The 17,139-nt window shown below is 41.4% G+C and overlaps 1 protein-coding gene across 1 annotated transcript in view; it reads right to left on the reverse strand.

The window, feature by feature from the left end:
* rai14 (retinoic acid induced 14) overlaps positions 1-17,139 on the reverse strand; it is a 173,556-nt gene that overhangs the window by 59,411 nt on the left and 97,006 nt on the right. Inside the window, exon 5 of the mRNA XM_033038357.1 lies at positions 11,564-11,652. Coding sequence (XP_032894248.1) covers positions 11,564-11,652 — 89 coding nt within the window. The remainder of the gene's footprint in view (positions 1-11,563; positions 11,653-17,139) is intronic.

The raw sequence follows: 17,139 nt of genomic DNA on the forward strand, positions 1-17,139 counted from the left end.
CATGGCTTCCAGATCTCCTCCATTCTGAATGACTGAATGGGCGGTGGGGGGGGGGGGGGGGGGGGGTGCGGTGGAGGGTGACGGCTGGTGGAGAGATGGTGGTAAAAACGGGAGCACACGGGGACAAGTTGAAACAGTTGTGATCTTATTGAATGACAATACTAGTTCAAGGGACCAATTGAGATTACTCGCATCTGACACAGGAGTAAGCTCCACCGTCCACTGTCCCTGTTATCCATCGCCCGCTGACCCACTCCGCTCCATGATCTTTGCTCTTGAGCTGGTCCCCTCACTGTCCCGTCTCCGAGCCAGGTCAAAAATAGGGATAACGAGAATTTCAAAACTAATACCAACTGCTTTTGTGCGTGTCTGTTGACAAGGCAGCAGCATTCTTATTCTCTGTTATTCTCACTTGACCGACAACCGCCACACACCTCGAAAGCCTGCGTGCCACGGGACTGGCTGTAATGCCCAGGTCGGCTTGCTTGCCCCAGGTCTGGCTGTGACACCCAGGTCGGCTGTGTGTCCCGCGAATGGCTGCAGTTGCCAGGTCGGCTCATTTGGGTACGCTTGAGTTCGGGTTACAGGCCAGATCCGGGCCATAGGTTGCCGACCCCTGCGTTAGGTCTCATTGTGTTTCCCCCATGTTTTAAAAGCGATTTGGCCCAAGTCTGTCTTTCTTGCCTAACAATCTAGCCTTCGGCCTCTAAGACGCAGGGTAAATAAATCTGGATTTAGTGTTGTGTAATGAACCAGATTGTCCCCTATAAATAACCCGTGCCTGCCTTCCCCCAATATCCCTTGATTCCACTAGCCCCCAGAGCTCTATCTAACTTTCTCTTAAATCCATCCAATGATTTGGCCTCCACTGCCCTCTGTGGCAAGGAATTCCACAAATTCACAACTCTCTGGATGAAAACGTTTTTTCTCACCTCAGTCTTAAATGGCCTCCCCTTTATTCCAAGACTGTGGCCGCTGGTTCTGGACTCGCCCAACATTGGGAACATTTTTCCTGCATCAGCTGGTATAATCCTTTTATAATTTTATATGTTTCTATAAGAGCCCCCTCATCCTTCTAAACTCCAGTGAATGCAAGCCTAGTCTTTTCAATCTTTCCTCATATGACAGTCCCGATGAGAAGGAATTTCTTCAAGGGTGGTGCATCTTTGGAATTCCTTGCCACAGAAGGCTGTGGAGGCCAAGTCAATGGATATTTTTATAACCGAGATAGATAGCTTCTTGATTAGTATGGGTGTCAGGAGTTATGGGGAGAAGGCAGGAGAGTGGGGTTAGAAGGGAGAAATAGATCAGCCATGATTGAATGGCAGAGTAGACTTGATGGGCCAAATGGCCTAATACTGCTCCTATCAATTATGACATGGCCCAGAGGGCAGAATGGTCCCATTCTTCGCTGTAATGATTGTATGTTTTCATTTACCGTATATCCCGGCAATGAAGACGCACCTGCATCGAAGACGCACCCCCATTTTGAGTTGCTAAATTTTGAAAAAAGACTGGCTGGTCATAGAATTTCTCACACTCAAAAAATAAAAAAATAAAAAAAGTAACAATTCAATTTGCCCATGGCTTCCAGATCTCCTCCATTCTGAATGACTGAATGGGCGGGGGGGGGGGGGGGGGGGGTGGAGGGTGACGGCTGGTGGAGAGATGGTGGTAAAAACAGGAGCACACGGGGACAAGTTGAAACAGTTGTGATCTTATTGAATGACAATACTAGTTCAAGGGACCAATTGAGATTACTCGCACTGACACAGGAGTAAGCTCCACCGTCCACTGTCCTGTTATCCATCGCCCGCTGACCCACTCCGCTCCATGATCTTTGCTCTTGAGCTGGTCCCCTCACTGTCCCGTCTCCGAGCCAGGTCAAAAATAGGGATAACGAGAATTTCAAAACTAATACCAACTGCTTTTGTGCGTGTCTGTTGACAAGGCAGCAGCATTCTTATTCTCTGTTATTCTCACTTGACCGACAACCGCCACACACCTCGAAAGCCTGCGTGCCACGGGACTGGCTGTAATGCCCAGGTCGGCTTGCTTGCCCCAGGTCTGGCTGTGACACCCAGGTCGGCTGTGTGTCCCGCGAATGGCTGCAGTTGCCAGGTCGGCTCATTTGGGTACGCTTGAGTTCGGGTTATAGGCCAGATCCGGGCCATAGGTTGCCGACCCCTGCGTTAGGCCTCATTGTGTTTCCCCCATGTTTTAAAAGCGATTTGGCCCAAGTCTGTCTTTCTTGCCTAACAATCTAGCCTTCGGCCTCTAAGACGCAGGGTAAATAAATCTGGATTTATGTTGTGTAATGAACCAGATTTGATAAGGGAACTCAAGGTAAAGGAACCATTAGGAGGTAGTGACCATAATATGATAAATTTCAATCTGCAATTTGAGAGGGAGAAGGTAAAATCAAAAGCGTCTATATTGCAGTTGAACAAAGGGAACTAGGTTGGCATGAGGGAGGAACTGGCCAAAGTTGACTGGAAACGGACCCTAGCAGGGATGACGGTGGAACAGCAATGGCCGGAATTTCTGGGAATAACCCAGAAGATGCAGGATCATTTCATTCCAAAGAGGAGGAAAGGATTTAAGGGGAGTAAGAGGCAACCGTGGCTGACAAGGGAAGTCAAGGACAGTATAAAAATAAAAGAGAAGATGTATAACAAAGCAAAGATGAGTGGGAAGCTAGAGGATTTGGTGACATTTAAAGAACACCAGAAGGTAACTAAAAAGGCAATACGGGGAGAAAAGATGAGGTACGAAGGTAAGCTAGCCAAGAATATAAAGGAGGATAGTAAAAGCTTCTTTAGGTGTGTGAAAAGGAAAAGATTAGTTAAGACAAATGTGGGTCACTTGAAGACAGAACCAGGTGAATTTATTATGTGGAACAAGGAAACGGCAGACGAGTTGAACAGGTACTTTGGTTCTGTCTTCACTAAAGAAGACACAAACAATCTCTCAGATGTCCTAGGGGACAGAGGATCTAGGGTGACGGAGGAACTGAAGGAAATTCACATTAGTCAGGAAATGGTGTTGGGTAGACTGATGGGACTGAAGGCTGATAAATCCCCAGGGCCTGATGATCAGCATCCCAGGGTACACAAGGAGGTGGCTCTAGAAATCATGGATGCATTGGTGATCATTTTCCAATGTTCTATAGATTCTGGATCAATTCCTGTGGATTGGAGGGCAGCTAATGTTATCCCACTTTTTAAGAAAGGAGGGAGAGAGAAAGCAGGGAAATATAGGCCAGTTAGCCTGACATCGGTGATGGGGAAGTTGCTGGAGTCAATTAGTAAAGATGTAATAGTGGCACATTTGGATAGCAGTAGCAGAATCGGTCCAAATCAGCATGGATTTACGAAGGGGAAATCTTGCTTGACCAATCTTCTGGAATTTTTTGAGGATGTAACACATATAATGGATACGGGAGAGCCAGTGGATGTAGTGTATCTGGATGTTCAGAAAGCCTTTGATAAGGTCCCACACAGGAGATTAGTGGGCAAAATTAGAGCACATGGTATTGGGGTAGGGTATTGACATTGATAGAAAATTGATTGACAGACAGGAAACAAAGAGTAGGAATTAATGGATCCCTTTCAGAATGGCAGGCAGTGACTAGTGGGGTGCCGCAAGACACGGTGCTGGGATATCAGCTATTTACAATATATATTAATGATTTAGACGAAGGAATTAAAAGTAACATTAGCAAATTTGCAATGACACAAAGCTGGGTGGCAGTGTGAACAGTGAAGAGGATGTTATGAGGATGCAGGGTCATGGATAGGTTGGGTGAGTGGGTGTGTTTACTGCTTCGCTTCCTGAAGCCAATCACAATCTCCTTTGTCTTGCTGAGATTAAAGGAAAGCTTGGTGTCTTGGCACCGGGTTACAAGGATCCCAATCTCCTTTCTGTACTCCGTCTCGTCATTATTTGATATCGTCTGCAAACTTGTAAATTGAGTTGGATTGTTATGAAGCCGTTTGATAAGAAATAAATTGTTTCCATAGATATGAAGGTTGGTCATCAGAAGAGAGGATTATTCAAAAAGTTGCTGGTCAAGTTGTTCTGATCTCAAATATCTCATGGCCCATTCTTTGGAAAGTGAACCAAATGTCACACACGTTACCAAATGGCATCACATAAAGTAATACATTAAAAAATTATTGTAAGAGATTAATCTTATTCATTGCTATTTTCCTACCTATAGAACTATAATGTATATCTGCTAAAGATGAACATTCTAGCTTATTAAAAATCACAAGTGTTTGTAAGATAAAACTGAGTTATGAAAAAAATGCTACCATGTGAAGTCACACACATGACCAGTCATATTTGACCTCTAACCCTAAACAAACATTGTCAGCATAACATAAATATTTTATACTTGATAAACTTTGAAAAAAAAGAATCATATATACAGTACAAAACAATATACCTGCTAATGCTTTCAGAATTAGAAGAGGTGTATTCCACAATTTTTCATATTTCTGGTCACACACGAGACTAAGAATGGGCCACATGTGAAAGAGTGGTGTACAGAAGTTGGGAATTAAAAATGAATTGATTTATACATTTGTGGTTGGAAAACCAATGAACATCTTTAGGGGATGAGGAAGGAAGTGGATCACTTATTCAAGTAGCAAATTAGGGAGAATAGCCGCTTTAATGCTGCATAGGTCAATAATTCTAACCCTTCTAATATGTTTGATGGAGGTTAAATCAAATTTTAAGCCTTATATTTTAAATAGTAATCATAATCAATAATAAGAAATAGAAGCAGAACTAGGTCATTTGGCTCTCTGTGCCTCTTCTGTTTCTTCATAAGATTATGACTGACTTTTTTTAACATCAGGGCCACATTTCCATAGTAACCCCATATCCATTGACTCTTTTGATGTGCAAATGTCTTCTGAGCCTCTAGGGGAATGAATTCCAGAGATTAATAACACTCTGGGCAAAGAATGTTTTTTTTCATCTTCCGGTTTAATGATTGATCCTATGTTGAAATTATGAGCATTGGTTACTGATGCTACAGCTAGTAGACACACAAATGCTGCATCTATCTCATTAATTCCCAGAGGAATTTTGTACATTTCAGTGTATAAAATTGCATTCTTCCAAACTCGAGGATATATGTCATCTTAAGCTCGCCTCAAATGACTAATCAATCATTCAAGGGATCAATCTGGTCAATCTTCACTGCACACCTCCCATTGCAAATATCCTTCATTGGGTGAGCTGATCAGACCAGTGAACAATACTCCAGATGCAAACTTATCACAGCACTATAGAACATATGCCTGTACTCAAAACCTCTTGCATTAAAGACAAGTGTACGACTTGCCTTCCTAATTACATTTGTACCTGCATTTTAACTTTAATTAATTCAAAACTTGGTTCCAGAACATGCTTACTTTTCAACATCTCACAATATTTAAAAAAACAAGTGCCTTTTTATTTTTCGACTGAAGTACAAAAACTTTGCCTTTTTCTTGTTGTTTCATTGTCTCATTGTTTATATCTGATGAATTGATATAGATTGTCAGCAGCTGGGTCCCAAACTCCTATCACTGATGCATCTTCCCAAACTAAATGTAGGGCATTTGATGAAGCCTCTCATGGTAGGCTGAAGATTAAGGTGCATGGGATCCATGGTGATTTAGTTATTCTGATTCGGAACTAGCTTAATCCTAGAATACAGAGGGTTGTATTCTGGCTAGTGGTCTGTGACCAATTGAGTTCCATAAGACATAAGAGCAAAATTGGACCATTCGGCCCATCAAATCTACTCTGTCTTTCAAGCATTGTTAATCTATTTTTCCCCTCTCAACCCCATTCCCCTGCCTTCTTCCTGTGACGTTTAATCAAGAACCTATTAATTTCCATTTTAAAAATACCCAATGGCCTCCACATGAGTCTGTGGCAATGAATTCCACCGATTCACCACCCTCAGACTAAAGAAATGTATTCATATCCCCATTATGAAGTTACATCCTTTTAGTCTGAGGCTGTGCCCTGTGGTTCTAGACACTCCCATTACTGGAAACATTATTTCCATGTCCACTCTATCTAGGCCTTTCATTATCCGTTATGTTTCAATAACATTCCCTCTCATCCTTTTAAATTCCAGTAAATACAGGTCCAAATCTTTCAAACACTCCTCATACATTAAACCAATCATCTCTGGGGTCATTCTTGTAGACCTCCTCTGGACACTCTCCAAAGCCAGCGCATCTTTCCTCAGATATGGAGCTCAAACTGTTCACAATACTCCAAATGTGGCATCACCATCTCCTTATCTATATTACTAAAAGTCTGATCTTGACCGCTTTTGGCCCACTGAGCTGCGATTTCCGAGAGAACGCCGCCACCTACGGCCGTCATTTTTGGCCACCTCGCTCGGAGACCCCCCTCCGCCTTCCGGGACCGGAGGATTTTTCCTATTTATGAAAAACCAGAGAGATATTAATGGTTTTTTTTAAATTCCCCATTCTCTCTCTCTGCTGCCCCCGCTGGAGGGACTATAAAACCCGGAAGTGGTGTGCCTCACTCAGTCTCTGCAAGATGGAGGAAGCCAGAGGGTCACGTCTCTCTGAGCTCTGAATAACATTGAACGCACATCTACTCCACGGTGAGTCCCCTCGATGTGGCTGATGCCAAATTGTTTGCCTTTTTATTTAAAGTTTGTGTTCACAAAATGAATTTTGGTTGTCAGGTGGCTGCTGCCCAATTGTTTGCCTCGCCTTTTTAAAAAACGTTGTGTTCACAAAGTGAATTTTGGTTGTCAGGTGGCTGCTGCCCAATTGTTTGCCTCGCCTTTTTTAAAAAGTTTGTGTTCACAAAATGAATTTTGGTTGTCAGGTGGCTGCTGCCAAATTGATTGCCTTGGCTTGGCTTTTAAAATCATTGCAACAGTTGGCTGCCAGCCCAAGAATCCATTCGGCCCACAATGTCTATACTAGCCCTCTGGAATCCAGCGAGCAATATTGGAATTGGTGGAGAGGTGGAATATTGCGTTGGTGACCAGCCCTCCCGTGTGATGCTGGGACCCAACGGGTCCCACTTAGTCTAGTAAATCCTAAGCGTTACATCCTTGTCTTTATATACTAGTCCACTCTATGAATGTTAGCATTTTCTTACTGCCGACTCAACCAGCAAATTAACCTTTAGGGAATCCCATGTCTGGTTACACCTACGATTTCTGAATTCTCTCCTCGTTTTGAAATAGTCTGCACCTTTATTCTTTTTACCACTGTGCTATGCAATATTACATTTGCCACTTCTTTGCTTACTCTCCCAACTTGTCCAATTCCTTCTTTGCCTGCCTGCCTGCCTTTCCATCTATCTTTGTATCATTAGCACACTTGGAAGCAGGTGGTGTTTAAATGTTTAGAAATGCACTTTGGGAGGTAGAATATAAAGGGAAGATATACAGTTAATGGTAAGATCCTTAAAAGCATTGATGTATAGTAGGTATGTTGCAAAGCCTACCTGAAGCGTCGCTGAATATCTGCCGCTGAGGTTGTGCGCGATTTTGGCGCCGTTTAGAGGGGGCGGGTTTAAAACGCGATTTTCTCTAAGCTGTTCCAATCGAAAATGTTCAGCCTAGTTAATTATTAACGAAAAATCGCTGATAGACCCCGTCGCAAAAGCTATTATTAGGTTTAAAGGCCTTGAATAATAGTTATAGTAGTTTAAAAATCAATCTTTAAACCCGCGACCGTCAGCAACCGCAGGGTCTCATAAAGAAAATAGCAGAAGGTAGGCTGTATATTTTTACATTCAAAAGGGCTTCTAAAGATCCTTTTATACAAAATTTAATATTGCGAATAGCTCAATTTGGGCCCATTATATCGCGCAGTATTTTTCTCGGCATTTGAGGCACAAATCTACCGCAATGTGAACGTTCTAAACCAGCGCGTTCAACAGGGACCCACTGGAAAGCTGATTTAAATGGGCATTTATTTACAGCAATTGAACACTGAATTCCTTCCATTTGGCCTATAAATTAATGTAAATGAGATTTAAAAATCATGTTTTATTGTGAATTATTTGTGAATATTATTTGGACATTTAGGCTATTTAAAAATGTTAATCATTTATTAAGAAATGGATAGATGTTTAGATCTAGTAATTGAAGTCTGAAATTAGCTACAATTAGGTAACTAACTAATTATATGCTTTAATTTCAGGTCATCCAAGTAAGATTATTTTATATTTGTTTCAGAATGCTTCAATCTATGATAACTGATAATTTCATTCAGTTCTCTTAATTTTTAAGAAAGTTATGGGCTTTTGACTGTTCACGATCACAACTTTTTTGTTATGTCCATAGAAAATCAATAGGGAACAAGATGCTCATTTCCGAGTATGAAAATGGCCATAACTTTTTAAATACTTGAGATATGAAAGTGAATTAGATGTCAAATTAAACTTATTTTTATGCTTTATCTGATGGGATAAATTACAGACTTGATTTTTAAAATCTCAAAATTTTGTAACATTGCTATGTATAGGAGGATCTTGCGTATAAGACTCAGGAAGTCACATTGCAGCTTTATAGGACTTGGTTTGGCCGGATTTGGAGTATTGTGTGTAGTTCTTTTTGGCCCATTACAGGAAGGATGTGGGGGCTTTGGAGAGGATACAGAAGAGATTTACCAGAATGCTGCCTGGTGTTAGCTATAAACAGAAATTGGACAAATTTGGATTGTTTTTTCTGGAGCGTTAGAGGTTGAGAGAAGACCTGACAGAACTGCATAAATTGAGAGGCATAGACAGGGTGGACAGTCAGAAGCTTTTTCCCCCACAGTGAAAATGTGGAGGCATTAATGGTGATCTTCAAGAATCACAAGAATCAGTTGTTCCAGAGAATTGGAAAATTGCAAATGTTAATCCACTGTTCCAGAAGGGAGCAAAGCTAATGAGGGGAAAGTATAAGCGGTAAGCCTGACTTCAGTGATTATATAGATTTTAGAATCCATTATAACAGATGAGGTTTCCTAATAAAAACTGGAGTGTGAGGTTATCCACTTTGGTGGCAAGAACAGGAAGGCAGATTATCTGAATGGTGTCAGATTAATAAAAGGGGAGGTGCAACAAGACCTGGATGTGCTTGTACATCAGTCACTAAAAGTAAGCATGTAGGTACTGCAGGCAGTGAAGAAAACTAATGGTATGTTGGCCTTCATTGCGAGAGGATTTGAGTTTAAGAGCAAGGAGGTCCTACTGCAGTTGTACAGGGCCCTAGTAAGACCGCACCTGGAGTATTGTGTGCAATTTTGATCTCCTAATGAGATGGCAGGATTGTCATATGATGAAAGAATGGAACGACTGGGCTTATATACACTGGAATTTAGAAGGATGAGAGGAGATCTTATAGAAACATATACAATTCTTAAAGGATTGGACAGGCTAGATGCAGGAAAAATGTTCCCGATGTTGGGAGAGTGCAGAACCAGGGGTCACAGTTTAAGAATAAGGGGCAGGCCATTTCGGATTGAGATGAGGAAAAACGTTTTCACCCAGAGAGTTGTGAATCTGTGGAATTCTCTGCCACAGAAGGCAGTGGAGTCCAATTCACTGGATGTTTTCAAGCAAGAGTTAGATTTAGCTCTTAGGACTAAAGGAATCAAGGGATATTAGGAAAAAGGCAGGAACGGGTACTAATTTTAGATGATCAGCCATTATCATATTGAATGGCGGTGCTGGCTCGAAGGGCCAGCATTATTATATAATGGAGGGTTATGGTCTGAGCGCAGGTATATGGGACTAGGGGAGATTATGTGTTCGGCACGGACTAGAAGGGTCGAGATGGCCTGTTTCCGTGCTGTAATTGTTATATGGTTATATGGTTATATGGCTGAATGGCCTACTCCTGCATCTATTTTTCTATGTTTCTATTACACGTGACAAGGAGAGAAAATTACTTGGTGTATGTCTCTATGACATTTTAAAGAAAAATAATAGGATTAGCATTATTATGGTTTCTTAATATTTCCCCAAACAACCCGGTTAAGGGATTACAGGTGACATGGAGTGAAATTTCCCTGGCGTATGACCCTATGGTATTTTAAAGAAAAATAATCTTAGCTTCTAGAGTCAGTTATTAAAGATGGGATCGCAGCACATTTGGAAAGTGGTGAAATCATTGGACAAAGTCAGCATGGATTTACAAAAGGTAAATCATGTCTGACGAATCTTATAGAATTTTTCGAGGATGTAACTAGTAGCGTGGATCGGGGAGAACCAGTGGATGTGGTGTATCTGGACTTCCAGAAGGCTTTCGACAAGGTCCCACATAAGAGATTAGTATACAAACTTAAAGCACACAGCATTGGGGGTTCAGTATTGATGTGGATAGAGAACTGGCTGGCAAACAGGAAGCAAAGAGTAGGAGTAAACGGGTCCTTTTCACAATGGCAGGCAGTGACTAGTGGAGTACCGCAAGGCTCAGTGCTGGGACCCCAGCTATTTACAATATATATTAATGATCTGGATGAGGAAATTGAAGGCAATATCTCCAAGTTTGCGGATGACACTAAGCTGGGGGGCAGTGTTAGCTGTGAGGAGGATGCTAGGAGACTGCAAGGTGACTTGGATAGGCTGGGTGAGTGGGCAAATGTTTGGCAGATGCAGTATAATGTGGATAAATGTGAGGTTATCCATTTTGGTGGCAAAAACAGGAAAGCAGACTATTATCTAAATGGTGGCCGACTAGGAAAAGGGGAGATGCAGCAAGACCTGGGTGTCATGGTACACCAGTCATTGAAAGTAGGCATGCAGGTGCAGCAGGCAGTGAAGAAAGCGAATGGTATGTTAGCTTTCATAGCAAAAGGATTTGAGTATAGGAGCAGGGAGGTTCTACTGCAGTTGTACAGGGTCTTGGTGAGACCACACCTGGAGTATTGCGTACAGTTTTGGTCTCCAAATCTGAGGAAGGACATTATTGCCATAGAGGGAGTGCAGAGAAGGTTCACCAGATTGATTCCTGGGATGTCAGGACTGTCTTATGAAGAAAGACTGGATAGACTTGGTTTATACTCTCTAGAATTTAGGAGATTGAGAGGGGATCTTATAGAAACTTATAAAATTCTTAAGGGGTTGGACAGGCTAGATGCAGGAAGATTGCTCCCGATGTTGGGGAAGTCCAGGACAAGGGGTCACAGCTTAAGGATAAGGGGGAAATCCTTTAAAACCGAGATGAGAAGAACTTTTTTCACACAGAGAGTGGTGAATCTCTAGAACTCTCTGCCACAGAGGGTAGTCGAGGCCAGTTCATTGGCTATATTTAAGAGGGAGTTAGATGTGGCCCTTGTGGCTAAGGGGATCAGAGGGTATGGAGAGAAGGCAGGTACGGGATACTGAGTTGGATGATCAGCCATGATCATATTGAATGGCGGTGCAGGCTCGGGCTGAATGGCCTACTCCTGCACCTAATTTCTATGTTTCTATGTTTCTTAATATCGGCAAAAAAAAAATTCATGTATTTCAACACGTTCCAACTAATTTTCCATAACACCTCCAATGTCAGCAGTAAATTGATTACCTGAGCCATCCAGTACAGTAAGATCAACGCCATGAGTGAGCATTGCTCCCAAACAGTCCACCTGCCCCTTGGTGGCAGCCAAGTGAAAACTGCAAGAAAAGAAAGATTAAAATGAGATGTTTGCATATTTTTACATTTACAGTACTTTTGAATTTTTTTCTGGCACTTGATGTTTTTTAACATTCTAATGACCAAATTTAGTCATTTTTAACATCATCATCTGTCTGCACGAACATCAGTTGTGGAGGAAAAGATGACAAATGTTGCTTTGGGTGAAGGCTTAGACGGGTTTATTCTCAAGCATACATAAAACAGTTCAATTATTTCCTTTGAAAATATTTTTGGACAGTTATTGATTATATGTTACCCATTTTCTTTCTGGTTTAACTCTCAGCCACACAAATCACTCTCAGCTGTTTTTACTTCTCTCAATACCACCACGATTGCTGGCCGGACTCTTAGTTCAGATTCAAACAAGATGACAGGTGGTTTAATTTTGCTTAAATTCACTCTTGAGTATAAGTGTGAAACCTTATCCTGGACCATTAATTTCAACATAAGCTCTTTCAAATTACTCACATTAGATAGCTGACCACCCAACTTTCTTTCTAACAATAGTTCCCTCTCGGATACAGAGGAAAGTCGTTAATAGTGTCCTTATCAAAAAGTGTACCCCAGTCGCTTTTGACAGACAATCAATCCATTGTTCCGTCACATAAAACATTTCTTCTCGGCATAAACATGACAAGAAGAATATAGAAGCTTTGGAGGGGGCACAGAAGAGCTACCTGGATTCAGAATGTTACCTGGATTAGAAGGTACTAGCTACAAGGAAAGGTTGGAGAGACCAAAAACTGTTTTCTCTGGAATTCCACAGGTTGAGGGGAAACTGGTAAATGAAGTTACAAGAGCCATAGATAGGATAGACTGTCAAAACAATTTTCCTCGGATGTAATGTCAAAGACTAGAGCGCACAGGTTAAATATGGGAGGGGCAAAATTATAAAAAGACTGCCAGAGGTGATGGAGACAGATGCGATAGTGGTGTTTGAGAGGTTTTTGGATAGATTATCTTGGCCACAAATTCGGCACCAACAATGTGAGCCAAAGGGCTTGTTCCTGTGCTGTACTGTTCTATATTCCTTTGATTAAAAAAAAATAATTGAGCTGAAATACTGACTGTTTTTCTCTCCTCAGATGGTGTCAAAGATGCTGTGCATACAAAAGCACCTTCTGCTTAATTTTTATTTTCTTAAGAAATTATTTGAAGGAGTTGCTGTCTCCTAGATCAGTGCCATTCTTTCTAAGTTTTCCTTGTGTGAACATGTTTGGGTTCCTGCCCCTCCTACATTGTGAGTCTCTGATCTATTTTCTTTGCTGGTTGTGACATATTAGAGCCATTGCTTCACAGCTCCAGCAACCCAGGTTCAATCCTGATCTGTGGTGCTGTCTGTGTGGAATTTGCACATTTCTACTGTGACCATGTGGGGTTATCTAAGTACTCCAGTTTCCCCTCACATCCCAAAAAATCTGCAGGTTGGAAGGTTAATTGGCCACTACAAACTGTCTGTAGTGTGTAGATGGGAAACTAGAGGGAATTCATAGGAAAGTGGAGGAAATAAAATAGATTATGGTAGGATTAGTTAGATAGAGCTCTAGGGGCTAGTGGAGTCAAGGGATATGGGGAGAAGGCAGGCATGGGTTATTGATAGGAGACGATCAGCCATGATCACAATGTATGGCGGTGCTGGTTCGAAGGGCCGAATGGCATCCTCCTGCACCTATTTTCTATGTTTCTATGATCCAAGAAATCGGTGCTTGATGTTCACTGTGGTGTCTTAGGTGATTATTAGTGATATGGGATATTTTATGTCCATTGATAAGGGAAATGAAACTTTAGTTCAATATCTCAAACAAAAAAAGACGGTGCATTATTGTGGGGTTGCTGCACTGCTTGTTTAGGACTTTACTCCCAAGCATCCATAATTAGACCTAAAATACATTCTAACAACTCAGCCACAGCTAATCAAACTCTCAATCATGTTAAATTCCAAAATTAATAAAAGTAAATCGTGACCGAATAATTATGGGGAATATTTATTCAGGTTTTGCATTACTAAAATTAGTTTCCTGTTTAAAAATCAAGTATTCAAATTTAAGAGCATGTCTTTTTATAACAAGTCACTATCCTAAGATACTTAAATGATGAATCAATTAAATATTCCCAGCTGAGATTTCTCTCTTAAACAATGTTATTAAAGGCAATAATATAACTGTTATCATGCTGATGATTTTGGAACTTGTTAGTCACAGATTAGCAGCTGGTGATATAAATTGAGCTCTAAAATTCAAAGTGTTTTCTTCTTTCATCTACACCTGAAAGAAACCAATGTCACAACATTACACCATAAAAGTTCTAATAGGCATAATTTTCAGAAAGAAATGCATGAATTTAACAGAAAAATTGCAAATCTCAGGTGTACTACACTTTCCATTGCAATATTCTCAATTGGATAACATTTTTTCTTTCCATATATTTCCATAACATGTCCGAATTAATATTAACATGATAAACACACCTGATGAATCAAAAATGTCACTTCTGACATTTGTGGATTTATTTTAGTACTTCCAAGAATTCTCACAACTCCCACTCAAAAAAATACACAATACAATTATTATCTATCTCGCTGGAAACATGCATTATCATATTTTTGTTTGGGTGACTATTTTGCTGGTTTACAAAAGCAGTGGGTGTTGGCTGTTTTGACAGTCACTACATTATTAGAAGTTGTTTTAATGTGGCACAGGACCAGCTTCTTAACCCCATTACAGAAGATGCCATACTGCTCATCTGAAACAGAATATTACAGCAAATGGATCATTTAGTCTCTTAAGTCTGTTCAGAAGTTGGGTGTCAATTCAATTTATCTAGTCCAAATATGCCATACATATCTTCCTTTAATATTTGTTGTCATTTTAAGGAATATCCACCTTTAAAATCAATCAATCAATCAATCAGTTTTATTCTTCACATTGCACATAATGATAAGGAACACACAAAAACACACTAAAAATTTAACACAAGCATCCACCACAGCATTCATCACTGTGGTGGAAGGCACAAAAATTTGGCCAGTCCCCCTCCATTTTCCCCCGTGGTCGGGACCTCAACCCTCCGCGGCCGCCGCTGCGGGCGTCCAGATGTACAGACAGGTAAAAGTCCAGGTAAGTCCAGAATCGGCTCTTCCCCACCGAAGACCGCGGCTTCAAGATGGTGTAGGCCGCAGGCCGGCAGTCGAAGATTTAAAGTCCCCGCCCCGCCGCAGCCAGAAGCACCGCAGACCGCAGGGCCGGCAGTCGAAGCTTCCCTCCAGGGATCCCTGGCGAGGGATCCCGCTCCAGATGGTAAGTCCACGCTGGGCCCGCGGTATAAGTAGGCCGCGGGCCGGCGGTGGAAGCTTCTTCTTCCGGTCCCCCATGACACAGGCAACACGGCTTCAGCATTTCCAAACCAAAGGCAACACAGCTTTAGCATTTCCAAACCAAAAGCAACACAGCTTTAGCATTTCCAAACTATATTTTCAAACCACATTAAGGGCACTGACAGGTCAGAAAAACCACTCACAGTTTAGTAGACATGTGTTCAGTGTTATTCACAGCTCAGACTGAGAGACATGACCCTCTTGCTCCCTCATCTTGCAGAGACTGACTGAGGCACTCAACACTTCCGGGATTTATAGTCCCTCCGGAAGGGGCTGGAATTCAGGAGAGAGAATCTCAACATTTTTAAAACATTAATAACTCTTTTATTTGTCATCGATGGGAAAAATCATCTTCCCTGCGCAGCAGAGGGGGACTCTGAGTATGATGGCAAAAAAAACCGCCGTAAGTGGCGGCGTTTTTTCTAAAATCATCAAACAGAAAAAGAGGAAGTGGTCAAGATCAGACTTTTAGTAATATAGATGAAGCAGCAAAGACACTCATCGTTCCTCAACCAACCCTATTTCTCTCAAAATTAGCTCAAAAATTGCTTTCCATCACAGTGAGGAGGTGTTTGGAGATTCACTGTGATGGATGTTTGTGTGGAATTGTGTTATTTGTGTGTCTTGGTTTTTTTGTTGTTGACTGCAGGATTGAACCTATGTTTAAATGACAATAAACGGCATTCTGATTCTGATTCTGATCAGATTCTACTTTATAACCAGACAGCAACATATCATCTAAGCATGTGCACTGAGCCACGTTAGATTATTTTATCCAATGGCTTTTGGAAAATACTTGGAACTGATGCCACTCCAACCGTCAGCCGGTTGGCCTGGAACTGTCCAAAGCAAGCACTCCTTTGACACTTTGCTTAACTCAATCGGCTGACCATCATGTGACAGGTCAAGGGTTGCAATTATCTGTTCTCCCACCAGCTGAGATACCAAATCACCAGAAGCAGGGAACACTTTCCAACCTTTGTTTTTCTGTTAAGTACAATTTTCATTCTCCACAGATTCTGGTAGTGAAGGGAGGTGGCACTACAAGAACAAATGGAGGAGTCCAGTCAGAAAGCTCAACTAATTCAATGATATCCAGCTTTCCACAGTTGTTTCACTGCATACTCTGTCGAAAAGAACATGTTTTGAAGAACCAATGTGTATCATTCTCCTTTGGCTTGGCTAACCTTGGCTTTCATAATTTAAATGCTTCCAAGTTCACCACAAAATACCTTGGGTCATACATCAGGTAAAGCTGATACAGACAGTTCCTTCATGCTCTTCATCTCTTCCTTCATCTGAATTTATAGCCAGTTCCTACTTTTCAATTTTGATCCTTACCCTGGAACAAGATTACTCAAATTTCACTGTAACATCTGGCTAATACATAAATTCCTGTCCAAATAGCACTGATACTGCAGCACCAATGTTAATTTCCACTAACACACTACTTCCTTCAGTGCATATTGATTTAGGAAAGGTTCAGTGTATGTCTGACATTTCGAATATGATCTGCCCAGGTCACCTCTATCCAGCTCATGTGTACATTGCATTTTACTTTTCTTCCCAGCAGGCTTCAACTGACTCGATTGCTCGCTTGTTTTCAATCACTATTGAGGGGTGTACCCAAACACCTCAATGATGGCAAACAGAATCTGTATTTGCACTCATCAGCCCTATGCTGCATGTTATTATTATGGTGACAATTAACCTTCAGTTTTTTCTTTCCTTTTCAACATTGAGCCCAGCCCCAAATTATGAACACTGACTTTTTGTGAAAATCAATTACCTTCCTGAGTGCCATCGCCATTGCCTAGGAAACAATGAACCCTTCTTTGACATGCAGTTTCTTCTCACTGCACAGTATATGAATAGTAAAAGTCATAGATTTCAACTACCATGCAATTGCATATCTTCAAGTTTGCACCATACATGGAGGGTTCAGCAATCCATCTCAAGTCTGCAGGTTTCATCTGGATGCTGATTTTGAATTTGGATCTGCAAGGTATTTCTCAGACCTTGCATGGGATACTCATTTTGTTTACTTAGTTTAATAAACTCCATAAGAATCCCAAGTGTGTGTCTGAGTGCA

This window comes from Amblyraja radiata, chromosome 1, assembly GCF_010909765.2.
Source record: "Amblyraja radiata isolate CabotCenter1 chromosome 1, sAmbRad1.1.pri, whole genome shotgun sequence".
Lineage (NCBI taxonomy): Eukaryota > Metazoa > Chordata > Chondrichthyes > Rajiformes > Rajidae > Amblyraja > Amblyraja radiata.